Source organism: Hirundo rustica, chromosome 4 (genome assembly GCF_015227805.2).
Source record: "Hirundo rustica isolate bHirRus1 chromosome 4, bHirRus1.pri.v3, whole genome shotgun sequence".
NCBI lineage: Eukaryota > Metazoa > Chordata > Aves > Passeriformes > Hirundinidae > Hirundo > Hirundo rustica.
Window position 1 is genome coordinate 69,292,485 of NC_053453.1, and position 14,974 is coordinate 69,307,458.

General features: G+C 42.4%; 1 protein-coding gene across 2 annotated transcripts in view; it reads left to right on the plus strand.

Moving 5' to 3' along the window:
* Positions 1-14,974, plus strand: part of KIAA0930 (KIAA0930 ortholog) — a 53,100-nt gene that overhangs the window by 32,698 nt on the left and 5,428 nt on the right. The window contains exons 3-9 of one of the 2 annotated variants that reach the window (XM_040062419.2): positions 49-156; positions 1,342-1,419; positions 6,381-6,482; positions 6,802-6,942; positions 8,988-9,182; positions 11,277-11,439; positions 13,763-13,918. In XM_040062419.2, coding sequence (XP_039918353.1) covers positions 49-156; positions 1,342-1,419; positions 6,381-6,482; positions 6,802-6,942; positions 8,988-9,182; positions 11,277-11,439; positions 13,763-13,918 — 943 coding nt within the window. The remainder of the gene's footprint in view (positions 1-48; positions 157-1,341; positions 1,420-6,380; positions 6,483-6,801; positions 6,943-8,987; positions 9,183-11,276; positions 11,440-13,762; positions 13,919-14,974) is intronic. The other variant, XM_040062420.2, reaches the window with a different exon arrangement.

Here is a 14,974-nt window from a genome sequence, read left to right on the forward strand (position 1 = left end):
TAGGTAGCTCTAAGTAATAGTTTTCAAAGAGGTGTGGTATTTTTTTAGCAGGTTGAAGTTGAAGTTTACCGAAGAGATTCTAAGAAGCTTCCTGGCCTGGGAGACCCTGACATTGACTGGGAAGAGAGTGTCTACTTGAACCTCATCCTGCAGAAGGTAACAGTGATACTTATCTAACTTTCACTATTCAGTTTTGCCTTTCAGAATCTAAATGAACATAAACTGAGTTGTTTAGTATTTTTCAACAGAGTCCTAATAGCTTTCTACAAGAAACTTTAACTGCAGTGAAGCGAGGCTGAGTTTTATGCTCTGTAACAAAGTTTTACAAAAGGAAGGCTTCATCCAGTTTAATGGTTTTCGAGAATGAATGGGACTTAGAAAAGCAGCATTTCCATTAGAGTCTACTGTACTGGTGCAGCTGAGAGAGAAGAGTGTAAATGCAGTGTCATAAATTATGCTGAGGGGTTACTGCTCTTGACAATAGAACTTTAATAAAACATTTGGTGGTAGGAACATGAAGCCGGAGCTAATTACTTCTTTAATTGACTCATAGGTTGTTTGGCTATTGTGTGTGTTACATTGGTGCTTAGGAAAGCTGAATATTACTGTAATCATTTGAGATCCCTTAAAAGTTTTGCTCGTTATGATCTCAGAGTGGGAAACTGTTGGCTCAGGCACATGTCCTGGAAAGTAAATGGTTTTCATTCTCCCTCCTTCCTCCCAGAAGTCTCTTCCTAGAATTTCTCTGCAGAGAGCAGGTTTTGCCTTTATTTGATGCTCAATAAAACCAGGATACATTTACCACAGTCAGAATTCAGAGATGTTATTACAGCTGGGTATTGCTGTCCATAGATATTGCACTTGCTCTTTATAATTTTTTTCAGGTTATTAGGAAGGCTGTGCTAGTGTTTTCTGACCTCTCTAACATGTCACTGGTGTTCATTAGTGTCTTTTTTTTCCTGTTCAAAGGGAGGAAATCTTTTCCATTTCTATCCTAAAGTGTGCTATGGGGGATGTGGGGGACGGTTATGTGTGTGCTGCTTATTTCCCCAGCTGAAATTAAACTTGTGTTAAAAAACATTGGCAGGAATTTCCTTACCCATTGGTTAACACCTCAACAAGCAGCTGTAGAAGAGAATTCAGTGTCACCGAGTTAATGATCAAACATTAAAAATTGTAGGCAGTTCAGGATAGTAAAGAAGGTAAAGAAAATGGCAGCACCAAAATACCTTACTTTTTAGACAGCTAAAAAAAAATTAGATAGAATATGTTCTGCTTAATGCACATGAATGTTTTGTTTTCCCAACTCTAAATGTTCATTTCTCTGGTGCCCTGTTCCAGCTGGATTATGTGGTGACCTGTGCTGTGTGTACACGCTCCGATGGAGGAGATATTCATATTCACAAAAAGAAATCTCAGGTGAGCTTCCCTTTTTAGTGCTTTGGATCAGAGGTTGGTATCCAGTATTACCTAATCCTAAAAACTGCTCCAAAATTGCTGCAGCGATTCTCAGGCTGTGTTCTGATGGATTCATCCTCTTGAAGCATCTCAAGTCTTTGTATAATGATGTTTCTTGCCAGTTATTTAAATGTGAGATCTAAATGTCCTTTATAGCCCCTCTGAAAGAATTGTGAAGACCCCTGCATGCTTCAGGGTGTGTATCTTTGCCTGCTGGATTAGGGGAGAGAGGGAAGGTGCCAGAGGGAGGAAGGAATATGATGTCCAGCTGTTCCCCAGTCCGAGACTAAACCTGAAATTGTATGAGATCTGGATTATGAGGAGCCTTCAGGGTAAATTTTTAATGTAGAGTTGCTAAATGGCAGACAATGTACTGATTATGAATTTATATTTTTATTATTTTACAAGATTCTTAATCTCTTAAACTGCTCATTCCTTTCATGTCCACACCGTTGGCTTTTCTCTTTTGTGTGCAGTTAATCCAGGGTTTAGCATAGTGGAAGAGACTGAATAATAAGCACAAAGGCGATAGGAACAAGAAATCCGAGGCTTCCCCACTCAATTTCAATTTGCAATGTCGATCTTTCAACAGCTTCTGCTAGTTAGCAGAAATTCTTCCTTTGAAAGGCTCCTGTTGCATTTAAATGGCTGTTTCTTAGTTCATGCAGCTGCTTGCCCGGCTTTACTTAAATTAACCAATGCTCTGTAGTTTTTAATTATGTTTAACCACTTTAAAATAATTTTTGCTTTGCCTACAAACAGAACTAGCAATGCTGATTATTGTCTCTATGATTTACATTGATTAAGCACAAAATTTTTTCTTTAGGTGCTGTTGAGATGCCACATTACACTGCTGATTTAAGCCTGTTATTTCTCATTGCTTTTTTCTCTTTTGGCTAGTCCAAATTTCACCCCAAGTTAACTTCTGCAAATGTTTCTGAGAAAAATCTGTAAGTATTATTTGCAGATTTGAAAACTAAGAAGGAGAAGATGAGGGATATGCCCGTACTGCGTGTGAGCAGTATTTAGAATGAGGAGGAAGTTTTTTGTTCCTCTTTTCTAGAGGATCCTACTGTGGAACTGTTTATAAATTGTTGTCTTCCCTTTCCCACATTAAGCTTACCAGTACATACCAGTAACATTTCAGCATCATCATGTTGATCTATAGAGAGAGCAAAGGCAATTCCATATGCTGTGAAAGCATGTTTGCAGTTGGGCATTTCATTGTCACATCCACTATTGAGGCTGTTGGTCTTAAATTAGGAAAATCCAGCTGGTTTGGACCTGCATTTCTCCTCTGATAGTTCTTGCTTTAAAAAAATGTCTTCTCCTGCCCACGTGAGCCAGATGTTGATGGCCTAAGATTTGCTGTCTTGCTCAAGAACTATGACAAATCTACTCTGCTCACACAAGTGACTGCCTAAGGCCTGAAGCCAGTATGAAAAAGGCTGACTTTATTTTGGAAACTGCTGGCTTGCCAATAAGATCTCCACAAGCTGTATTTTCCTCAGGTGTGCCTGACTGGAGGTGAATTTGGGAGCATGTTTTTTTGTTCATTGACTGGTGCGAGGACGAGAGTGCCTGGAAGAGGTCCTTGTTTCAGGCACTGGTGCAAGTAGCATTTCTGAGGAGTCTGATTGCTTTCTAATAAAGTTTCTGGTCTTGAAGCAATCTTTCTTTTTAATTCTATTCAATGTGCATAAAGGCTGCATTAAGTCTAAACAAGGAAAAGCAACCCTCTCATGAATATCTAAAATCCTATCCTTAATTATATTCTGTGTTGAATGGTTTGTAGCAACAATATGTCACAACCTTACCAGCCTGGTCAAATCCCTAGGTTTTTTCAGCATGTTCACAGTGGGCTAAGATTTAACAGGTTTCTTTAATTCAAGGCTTTGTTTGTAAACAAATGCAGAAGCAAAGAGAGCTGCTTGGTATGAATCCCTTCTCCCTCCTTACTACTCATTCATCTTTCTGGAATGAGAAAATCTACAAGCTTTTAGCTATTTAAACAAAGGACCCTAAAGGAGTTCAGGAACCACTTGGGAGGGAGAAATGTGCAAGAGGAAGCATCGTGATAGGGAAAGAAACAGAAGCACAGGGTATGGATGAGAAACCAAGTGCTTGTCCTCCTGTGAGCCATTGTTTTGGTTTTGTCACCGAAACTGTGGGAAAAGCAAAAACTCTTCAAAAACCTTTTTAGTGTTAGAGAATCAAAGCATTATTTTTTTCTGGCCAGGATGTTGTTCTGGCCATGTTGTGCAACAGAAAGCATTTCACCCACACATTGCCTGAGTTGTGCAGAGAAAATCAATCCATCACACAATTTTTACTGGATTTTTCACATACTTATATGGTCAAAACCCATAGAAATTCATTGCTTCAATGTTCATTGGTCACACATTACACAGCTCTTAGTATTTGGTTCCCTATTGGTTATCAATCTCTTTGCCTTAGATGTTAATTAGGTTCTCATTCTTCATTCTCTTATCTCTCTTTTCCCAGACCAGGTTTGTCCTTCCAGGGGTGATGTTTGGAGTTGATGTTCGTTAATGGTTGTTACCTTTTGTGTATCTTCTGAGCTACTCCCAGTCTGTTGACATGTTGAGCTCATGAGGCCCTGAGTGATGAAACAGTCCCCTGAAAAGAAACTTCAACTCCCTTCCTCCCGGGGCCGAGGCAAACAAAACACCTGACTAAAGCTATATAAAAAAAAAAAAAAATTAAAAAAAAAAAATTAAAACTTGGTATCATTTCCAACAGTTTGAGACAGTCTAAAGGTTACTCTGAAATAAGTAACCACCCCTTGGTTCCAACCAATCCCTTTCCCCAATAATGGATGAAATAAGAGTAGATTTAAGTGAAAAAAATGACATTTTATTATCAAACAGGCACCAGCACTCAGGGGGAAAAACTAAATAACTGCTAGATACTGAACTGTAGATATTGCTTCACTGCAGACTCCAGGACAGTGCCGATGAATGTAGATGAGAGATCTCTGAAGTTGGGTTTTAGGAGACGAGGTTTATTGTAAAGGATGTGAGGCCTTGCTTAGAGTTGCCAAGCGCAGCTCGTGGCAAGGCCTAGGGAGTGGGGGAAGGGAGATGTAGGGAGAGGAAATTCCAAGAGGAAAATCCTCGGGGAAGGGTGCCAGGCAAAGGGGGAGAGGGGTAAGAGGGGAAAGAGAGAGAGAGCTAAGAGACCAACGCACCCTCGCAGGCCCCTGATAAGGGCGCTTCAAGGTGGGCTGGAGCAGGACTTGTGCCAATGGGGTTACAGATACCTGATACTTCAGGGGAGGGTTACAGGTGTGGGGTGAACCATTGGGGGGTGAGACAGAACATTCCATTTGACCTTTGGACCTATCTGTAGGCAACCTTCAGCTGGTCACATAACTGTTTTGCCAGACAGCCAGTAGCTAGGACATCTCAAACATCAAAACTTGCTTTCAATTCTATCTCACTTATCGGTTTCACGTTCTCAGAATCTAAGCAATCATATTCATAGGGCTTGCTGGCTTCATCCTCCCCAACACTGAACAATTTTAACTCAAAAACCCCCTGGGAGCAAAGAGAGACCCGAAAAGCCACAAGCAGCTGTTCCCAAAATGGCGCCCGCGGGAGGCAGCCGCGCGGCCGAGGGGCAAAGGCAAGATGGCGTCACGCTCTTCCCTTCCGAGATGGCGCCTCCCGGGTGACCCCCTGTCGCCAGGAACAAAGTGACAAGATGGTGGCAAGCCCTGCCAGGAAGGCAGGAGCCCACAGAGCCGTTCTAGAGGCAGAGGGAAACTCGCCGGCCTGTGTGGGGTCTGCGCCGCTGCAGCCGCTCCCTCCTGCCCTTCCTGGGCTGCTGCCGCCGGGGCTGAGGGGACAGGAGCGGCCTGGGAGCGCCGCCGCAGCGTGGCCTGGCCGCAGCAGCTCGCTGGCTTTTTGTCCTGGCTGTTTGCAAAGTTCACTTTGAAACAGTTTTTAGTTGCAAAATGCAGCTTCTACAAGTAGCTACAGTTGTGAACCCGAAGCTGCCCTGAGGGAAAGACTCTCCGTAGTTCCAGACTTTTCCTTGCACGCCTTGGACTGGAGCGAGGGCTGCTACAAGTGAGTTTGTAGAGTTTGCCCTCAGGCAGCCCAAAATCGTGAACTGTAGTCTCCCCTAGACAAGAAAAAAAAAAAAAAAGAAACAAACCCCAACCCCCTCCTCCCCCCAAAAAAACAACCCCAAAATTAAGAGAGAACGAAAAATGGGAAGGAAAGTCTTTGCCTGAACAAAGAGCAAGTAGCCAGCAAAGTGAATAGTACACAGCCAAGAGCCCAGGAACTGCCTCCGCACTGATTTCAAAAATCAATTTCAAAAATGCCATAGCACCCCACACACACAAGGTCTGTGGCTGTAGGGCCGTAAAGATACAGTTTTGGGGTGCAGGTAGATACCGAATAAAATAACATTATGAATCACACCAGGACAGACATGGCTGTCCTCCCTGAGGGAGGTTGATCTCAGTGTGGTACTGAGTAAAGAACAACAAATTAAAGTGAAGGTGTTGAGTCAGCTGCTTCATGGTAACTTTCTCGCACTGTGGCATTTTACTTTGCAGTGCATTGCAGCAACTTATAGGCACCTGAAAGCGGTGATGAAAAAGTATGATGGTGTGCTGTAGCATGGTGAGAGGTCAGGTACACACAGTGACATTTACCCTGAAGCAATGAGGTTTTGATTACTTGCATGTGAAAACCAAGGATTGCTCAAGTGCCTTTATTGCAAATGTGACTTTAGTCAGAAAGCAGCTCAGCTGTGCTCGCAGGGTGTCCAGCATCTCTAATGTAAGTGCCAGCCTGAGGTGTTTTGTAATTACTTGCCTTGTTTGGTGTGTCTGTTCCCAAGCTCATTTCACTGAGAAGCGCTATCTTTGTTTGCACCTTTCTCAGCAAGTGTTTGCATCTCCGAGCAAACACCCGATGGACAGTAAAGGAGAGGAGTCAAAGATCAGCTACCCCAATATATTCTTCATGATTGACAGTTTTGAGGAGGTGAGTTCCTTGTTGCAGCAGTGACGTTTTGTCTTATTCTAGTCTTATGTCCTGATTAGCTGTTTTCTTGTACCTTTTGAACTGATGTTCTTGGCCAGTTGAGTGTTATCTTCTTCTAGAACTTACTTTATTTTATCTCAACAAGTGATTTGCAGTGTGCACTGCCTGGAGTCTGCTTTTTTGAAAGGCTGGGGTGGAACATTCTGCTCCCTTTCAATTTATATGGAAACTTCTTTGGATTTAGAAGAACAGCTATGGGAATCTAAATGTATTTTGACTTAACTTTGCATCAAAGTGTTTCATCTTGCATCTTTGGCAGGTTTTCAGTGACATGACTGTGGGAGAAGGAGAAATGGTCTGTGTGGAGCTAGTGGCCAGTGATAAAAGCAACACCTTCCAGGGGGTGATTTTCCAAGGGTCCATCCGCTATGAAGCACTCAAGAAGGTCTATGACAACAGGGTAAGGAGCTTCTGAAAGACAATGTCCTTTGTAGCAGTGGTGCTCTGACTAGATTCTCTTTGTGGCTGGGGCTGTCCTAGCCTGGGGGATTTTTGGCTTTGAAGGTTAGCTGAAAGCAGCTGTTTTTTGGCTCAAATAACTGAGGGTATTCAGACTGGGATATAATCCTCTGCTGTTTGCCAGAAGGAGGGAAGGTAGGGATACATAGTCAAGAGCATGACACGGGAATGGACCTGGACAACAATTCTTGGAGCCCCTTAATTTTCTTGAAAAGTCATAGATATTTCTGTATTCAGAGAAGGTATGATTTCATGGGAGATTTTAAACTCTGGTAACTACCTTATGGTGAAGTGTGTTTTTCTTCATTATATTTTGCACTCATGGCTGTTTTCAAAAGACCCCTGTAGTCACACTGCTGCTGAGAGAAGCTTTTTAAACTTTCTACAGAAATATGAAATACCAGCACTTTCACCTTTAAATTCAGTGCTGAAATCAAGAGTCAATAAACTTCTCAAATGTTTTATTACGAAGACAATCCTGAGAGGTTTTTAGAAACAGTCAGAAGAAATTCTCACAATAGCTACTGTGTCTTTGAATTTCTCTTTGTTTCTGCCCTTGTCAGAAGAGCTCCTGAATAATTTCCCTTCTCCCTGATTTAAATGTGAGTCATTACACTCTTCCAGCAGGTTTCTGAGAGAACATGAAACCAAAGTTGTTTCTCTCCCACCATTATCTTGTGGCCTTACGCTGTCAGCAGCTGGGTCATTAAAATAAGTGGGAATGCCGAATCACTGAAGACAACATAAAAAGAAAGCCCTGCGGTGAAAAGATAATAATTGATGTGGTAAAGTCACCTCATAGCCTGGGAATGTCTTGATTGACCACACAGCTACTTGACGTTATTTTGTTAGATGAAGTGAAATTCTTAACTCTTCAAATATTTCATTATGGCCAGAGGCAAAACTTGAAATTTCACCATTCTTTTTACAGAACAGGAGCAATCACTTCTGAAGATTACTTGATTTCAGTTGTTTCAGGGAAGGTTTAGATTGAACACTAGGAAAAATTCCTTTATTGGAAGAGCTGTCAAGCACTGGAAGAGGCTGCCCAGGGAAGTGGTGGAGTTCTCAGCCCTTGAGATATTTAACAGATATGTAGATGTGACACTTAAGGACATGATTTAGTGGTGGGCTTGTCAGTGTTTGGTTAATGATTGGACTTAATGATCTTAGAGGTTGTTTCTAACCTAAATTATTCTAGGTTTTTGTAATTCTCAGTATACTACAAGCTGATGAGCATCTTGGCCTTTGCATAAACTGATGAAAATTGCAATAAATCACTTAAACTTATGGATAAAAGCTGAAAACTTAAGGCATCATTTTCACTTAGCAAAACCTTGACTGTTTTCATATTGGTCTGTTCCTTTTTTCAGTTCACAGTTCAATTTTCAGTTCAGTTGTGCTCACTGGAAATTGAGCCCCTGTGCCTGTTGAGGGGATTAAAACTCTCAGGGTGTCTTGGTGAGCCATGCAGTGCAGGTTAGTTGTGCAAGAGGCTGGTTCCTTGTATTTTGGCCTTGACAGTGTGGACATAAAAATGTCAGAAATTACTTGGCACAAAGTAGTAGTGGCCCAGTTGTGGGGTGTGCTTTGCTGGTGTGAGGCATCCTGTGTGTGTCTATTGCTTTTTGGGTTCAAATGAGTGCCCCAGCACAGGCTGCAGTGAGTTGTGCATGTGCCTTCCTGTGCTCTCACGTGCCACAGCGTCTGGGCCTGGATAAAAACCTTTGGTTTTCTCAGTGTGCCACTGCTAACTCTGCCTTTTGGATGGCTGAAGGAGTTGGTTCTTCTCAGAACCTGTTTTTGTTTCTGCAAAATTACTTTCTCTTTGGAGATCGCTTCAGATTTTGGCTTAAAATATTTCTTAGGAATCATTATCTCAATCATTATGGTTCTGACTTCTTAGAAACTGCTTTCAGAGGATGTTATTTTCACGTTTTAGAGCTGTTATTACATGTTCTTCTCTCCTGTCTCGATGCATTGCAGGTGAGTGTTGCAGCTAAGATGGCTCAAAGAATGTCTTTTGGCTTTTATAAATACAACAACATGGAGTTTGTCCGAATGAAGGGACCACAGGGAAAAGGACATGCAGAGATGGCAGTGAGCAGAGTTTCCACTGGTGACACTTCACCGTATGGGACCGAAGAAGATTCCAATCCAGACTCCCCAGTGCATGAGAGAGTAAGTAGCAGACAGAAATACTCTCTTAAGGGGAAGCATGAACATGCTTTGTTCCAAAAAACTCCCATCGAGGTTCTGCACTTAGCTTTGCCTGGGTGTAGTTTGGCTGTACTCAGTACGTGAGATGGATCCTGTGACACAGTTTCCCCCTGAGCAAACACTGAACACAGAGATGGCTGGATGATTCATGCTTCTGGAGGAGTGTTTTGTTGAAACAACTGCAATCTTGATGTCAGGGAAACGGAGGATTCTGCCTGTTTTCTATAAAAAAAGTGGATTCCACTTCTGTGCGAAATGGGACTTACCTAGAAATGTGGAATTTGTGAATTACATAGGTTGCTTACTAAACCTCACAGGGAGTGGTGCTTTTAGGTTTTGCCACTGAGGCATGCTGCCAACACAAAGCCTGTGTAATGCTGATGCAAAGATCACAGATCCAGATCCAGCATTGTGTTCATACATATGCTTAATTTTAATGCAAGTGCAGTAAAATGCCGATAGAATCAAACCACAGATGCTGATTTGGGCTTTATTCAATCCTAGCCTTATTTTCCATTAAGATATTTTACCTGCTTGATGGTGATTAGGCCACATGTCTTCAAAATACCTGCACAGACCTGGGCTGGGTCAGTATCTTATGGAGTCTAACATGGTTTTCTGTGTAGTGCAGCTAACCTGTATCATTTAAAGATCTGCAGGATGGCTTCTAAAGGTCTCCATGTGTGGAGTTTTTTCCACCCAGTGTGGGGTTTTTTCTGTCTTGGTAAAAGGCAACACGGGCTACCAGCACAGAACTCATTACCTGGATGTTGCTCTCTACCACAGAAACACAGCCTGAAGAAATCAGGCCTGGAGGGGCAACCCGATCTTTTGTCTCCAAGGCTTCCAGTGTCAGCTGGAAAATGTCAAATTAGATTTGATAATGGGTTGCCACTGCTTTTTGCTAATGGTTTTAATACTGATATGTCTGTTTCTGGTTCCCTCCACAGTACGATATGAAATTACTCCCAAATTAAAAACAGAGACACGCACAAATTAGAAATAAAGTATGCTGGGAAGAGGATCAGTTGGGTGTTACAATGCCCTTCTTTTTTTTTTAACAGTAGGGATAGAGGGACAGCATGGAGTGCTTCTGCACTCAACATGGCTTGACTGCCACCATCACTCCATGTCACCTCCCTCTGCATTTCTTTGGACAGATATGAGCAGTGTCATGTGCCAGCTCAGGGAGAGTTATGGGATTGTTAAATTGACTGTGTCAAGAAGGAAGGACAAAATAAAAGTTACGTTAGCAAAGTATTTATCCCTGTTTTCTTCCCTTTGCAATGAAACTATTAAAATACTGCAATCAAAGCCATCGGCACTATGTTTCAATTCTCTCCAAAAGAGGTGTACTTGGCTTTAATTGTAGTTTACTCAATGGCAACTACTGCTCTGAAGGAAGGGTGTCTCCATAGTTTTGTCCCTAACTTGAGTTTCACCACAGACAGTTCCATCCCTGTATTTGTCATCACTTGGACTAACCAAATCTTCAGAGGCACCACAGCTTCATTTTCTCCTTCCAGTATTGAAACATGACACACACAGAGGAGAACATTGATTTCACTTCTGCCTTAGTGTGCTGGGCTCAGGAATTTGTGACCCTGCTCCCCAGGAACATTGACCTTCCGCAGGAATCCCATGGCACAGCCTTCCCAGTCGGGAAACTGCTGCCTTGTGCACGCCAGAGAGATGAAGATGCACATTTTGAGTGCGTTCAATACAGTACATTCTTAGCACATATTAAGTCTCCTGCATCTCAACATGCAAAAATAAGATTGACATTCTTGGTGCTTAAATTTACTAATTTTGTGCCGTTATAACTGTAAATCCTTGTTAAAAGTGATCATCTGAGGAGAGGAGTTTTTCATTATTCATGTTACATTTGAGGGTTGTGATATATCAAAATATTTTCCCCTCGACGAGATGATTGTTCAGTTTAAATTCTCCAGCTGGATACCAGTCACCGTTTGGACTTTTGCACATGTGATTGCCTTGTGGCACATGAAGGGAAAACCAAGACTTTCTCCAACATTTCTTGTATTTCCCTTCCAGGTTACTTCTTTCAGCACACCACCGACCCCAGAACGTAACAACCGCCCGTCCTTCTTCTCCCCATCCCTCAAGAGAAAAGTGCCCCGAAATCGAATTGCTGAGATGAAAAAGTCCCATTCAGCAAACGACAGCGAGGAGTTCTTCAGAGATGACGACGGTGGAGGTGAGAGAAGTATTGGCAGCCAAACAGACTTGTCTGGAGAGGGCACAGAGCTGTGGAAAGGGATCCCAGTGCAGGGTTTTCCAGAAGGTTTGCAGGGTGGAAAAACAAGGGCTCCACATAAAGCCAGTGCCTCACTGAAAATGAGATTTTTCACAGGCTTAAGCATCTCTTTTAAGACTGGAGCCCCAAACTCCTGAATATTAAATATTAAAACTTATTTCTTTCATATGGACCCCTTTGAGAGAAACTGGAGCAGGTGAGATCCTCCCCCTTTCCCAGATGCCACAGCCTCTGAGGGCATTTCTCCAGGTATAGTCGGGTAGGGCATGTTCTCAGCAACGAGTTCTTTGAATTCTGATTTGATCCAGAGTTGCCTAAAGCTGTTGAAAAGGCATTTACTTCAACTGGCTTTGAATCAGTTCTGAACTTTACAACAGAAAACCTAACGAGTTTGTCTGTATTGCACATCAAAAAACAAACTGAAGTGACGATGTTCAATGCAAATCCTGTGGCAGCTTAAACTGATGGTTGCTAATTCAGGGTTCTATCAATAAAAACCTTTGCTCATCTCTTTTTCCTTAATTTGCCTAATCAGAACATATGTTGTTTCAAATGAGATGTGTTTTAGTATGTTTTACTAGGCACAAGATAGTGTGGGGAGAAGGGCAGCTTTCCCCACATGTAGTTCTGGTTTTGGTATCTTTATTTTGGAGGTTGCCCAGGACAGAACAGAGTTCAAGATGTTTCTCTGGCAGCCCTCATGGGTGGGTTGTGCAGTGCCTGCTCAGGGTTGTCTTGCAGGCTTTGATCCTAGAGTATTTAATGATAATGATGAACATTCTTTTTATTTTCATATCCTTTTCCTTCTAATATATTTATGGAAGTAAACAAATTCTAGGTTTTTCAGATATTTTATAGCATTCATAAAAAATACCAAGAAATGGTTTCTAAGGGTTTTGACCTTATTATTCCTCATCTGAAAAATAAAAGGAGGAATATTTTAATAGCTTATGCTAGGAAGCCTAATTTATTCAAAGATTATTTTCTACAAGGAATAGTAACTAAATTGCAATTTTTTTTTACAAATTTCAGAAACCTGAGTGTCCTACCAGTGCTCCTCAGGAGCTGCAGTGGTGAAACTCTCTTATTTTGGTATGAAAAAGCCAGTTGCAGCAGATGCAGAGATAGGAGCAGAGACTTGGGTGCATCTTGGCTTTGTGTGTGGAGGAAAAGATGTGGATTGTGTAAACATCATCAGTGTCCCTGGTACAGCCAGTGCTGCTGCAGTTGCCCCAGTGCAGGCAGACCCGTGGTGAGCAGGAGCAGCCCATCAAGGCCCTCTTCAGTGGCTTTGCTGTGTGCAAGCACGATGCACCAGGAGAGCTGTGCTTATTGCAGCTTCCAGAGTCAGCTCCTTCTGCCCAGTGCCTGTGGCACAGTGGTCATGCACGGGAAGAGGCAATAGACAGCTTGGCTATACAAATGTATAGGGAAGGAGGGAAGGATTTTTCAGTATTTTTATTTTTCCTCCCACGTTACGTGTCGTTCTAGAGTAGCTGCCACCGTGTATTTTCCTCTTTGGATCAGGATCTGCTTTCAGACCCAGAGCTTGGATCATTCTGGTTCAGAATCAGTGTGTTGACTTCAACATCTGATTTTAGCACTGTGGGACAGGGCTGAATTGTACAGGGCAATAGAAGAAAGATTTAAAAACACTCCAAAAATGCAGCATGTGGCTGTGGGAGAGACCTGCACCTATAGAAAACTCCTCTGGCCTACAGGGGACTCAGTATCTTTTTGTTTTAAGAGTTACTTGAGGACATCTAAACTAATTCTGAGCTCAGCTGAAGGGTCCTAGGTGTGGCTCAGTGTGTGCATAGAGATATGCCGGAAATGGAGGTATTAGTGTTGAATCTCCCCATGTCTGCTAGATGGCAATTTTCTTCAAAAGAAACAATTTCTATTGTGTTACCCTGGAATTTCTGCGTAAGTGCTTAATTTCAGGGCTATTCTATGATTTTGTGTATGAGGGAAGGCTGAGTTAGTGTTCTGCTGGTGCAGTATGGTAACACAAGCCCTCTCCTGTCTGTCTGTTGTTCTCAGCTGCTGCTGCTACCATTTATTAGCTTCAGCGTAAATGGTGAACTCTGTGCTCAGCAAGGTCTGGCTGGTTTTAAAAAAATCAGTTATGACAGTGTCCTGCATGTGATTTGTCTCTAAACAACGAATAGGGGGCTTTCCTCTTTTTTTTTTTTTGGAGTTTCAGAAATGTTCCAGTAAAGTACAATCCCTTGAGGCTCGCTGTCTCTCCCTGCCTTTACAGATCTGCACAACGCGACGAATCTCCGGTCGCGCTCCCTGTCTGGAACAGGACGCTCGCTGGTGGGCTCGTGGCTGAAGCTGAACAGAACAGATGAAAACTTTCTACTCTATGCACACTTAACATACATCACTTTGCCATTGCATCGAATTTTAACAGGTGAATTTTGACATGCATGGTGCACAGCCTACCACGTTGGGGGATTCTGCTGTTAAGACAGAGGAGCAAGTGTTTCTCTGGAATGCTGTTGTAAATAGGAATTGATTTCAATTTGGAAGAAGTTACAGATTCCAGTTAAAAATCGGTCATTTGTAAATAAGGGTGGACTTTGAACAATGTTTCAGCAAAATACATAATTGTTCCTTATGATCGTTGTGTTGATAGTCTTGCAACAAGTTAGCTGGAGTTACCAAGCTTGCTCACTCTCTCACCACAGGCATTTTGGAATTCACAGAAGATGTATTGTTTCTGCTGGCATTTAATACTGCCTCTGCTCAAGAGGGTGGCACAAATGCCTCCATGCTCAAATACTGGCTTTGAGCTCGAGCATCCTTTCTGAGACTTAATTTGTTGAACATATGGTTGTAGGAATTGGGGTATATATTGAGATATGCAGAAATAGGGCAGGAAATTTCTGGGATGTAAGGCAGAATTTTCATTTTCCATTTTTCCCTACCCACATTTGTTTTAGCTTGACATGTTGTGTAGGCCCTGTTTCCAGGGCCTTTTTGTAATCGATGTATTTGTGCCAGTGGCAGCTTTCCAGGTAGCAGGAGCATTACACGTGGGGTGGGGTGAAGTGGGAAAAGGTGCTCATTTCTCTTGGGTAGTTCAGGAAACCTGTACTAAGATATTAAAATCCCAGTGGTAGTGATCACAGTACTTTTTAAAGTGTCTGGAGTTTATTGATAAGACTTCACTCTGACCCTTCTGTCCATGTTGGATAATCACACTTCTGCCACCTTCTCCTCATAGGTCAGATGATCCAGTTCCTTAATCATCTCTGTGGCCCTTCACTGGGTTCCCTCCACCGTGTTTAGTTATTTACAGGTGTGGCTGGAGCCCTCTGGAGCTGGGGATCAATTTTTGCTCATATCCTCCTCTTTGTGCGGTTGTGTTTGATCAGCCTTTTAATTGTGTGCTCGCTTTTCCATCTTCCTTGTTCTTTGTGTAGCCTTGAAAAGGACATCACAGCCCAATTTCCAGATATTTCTT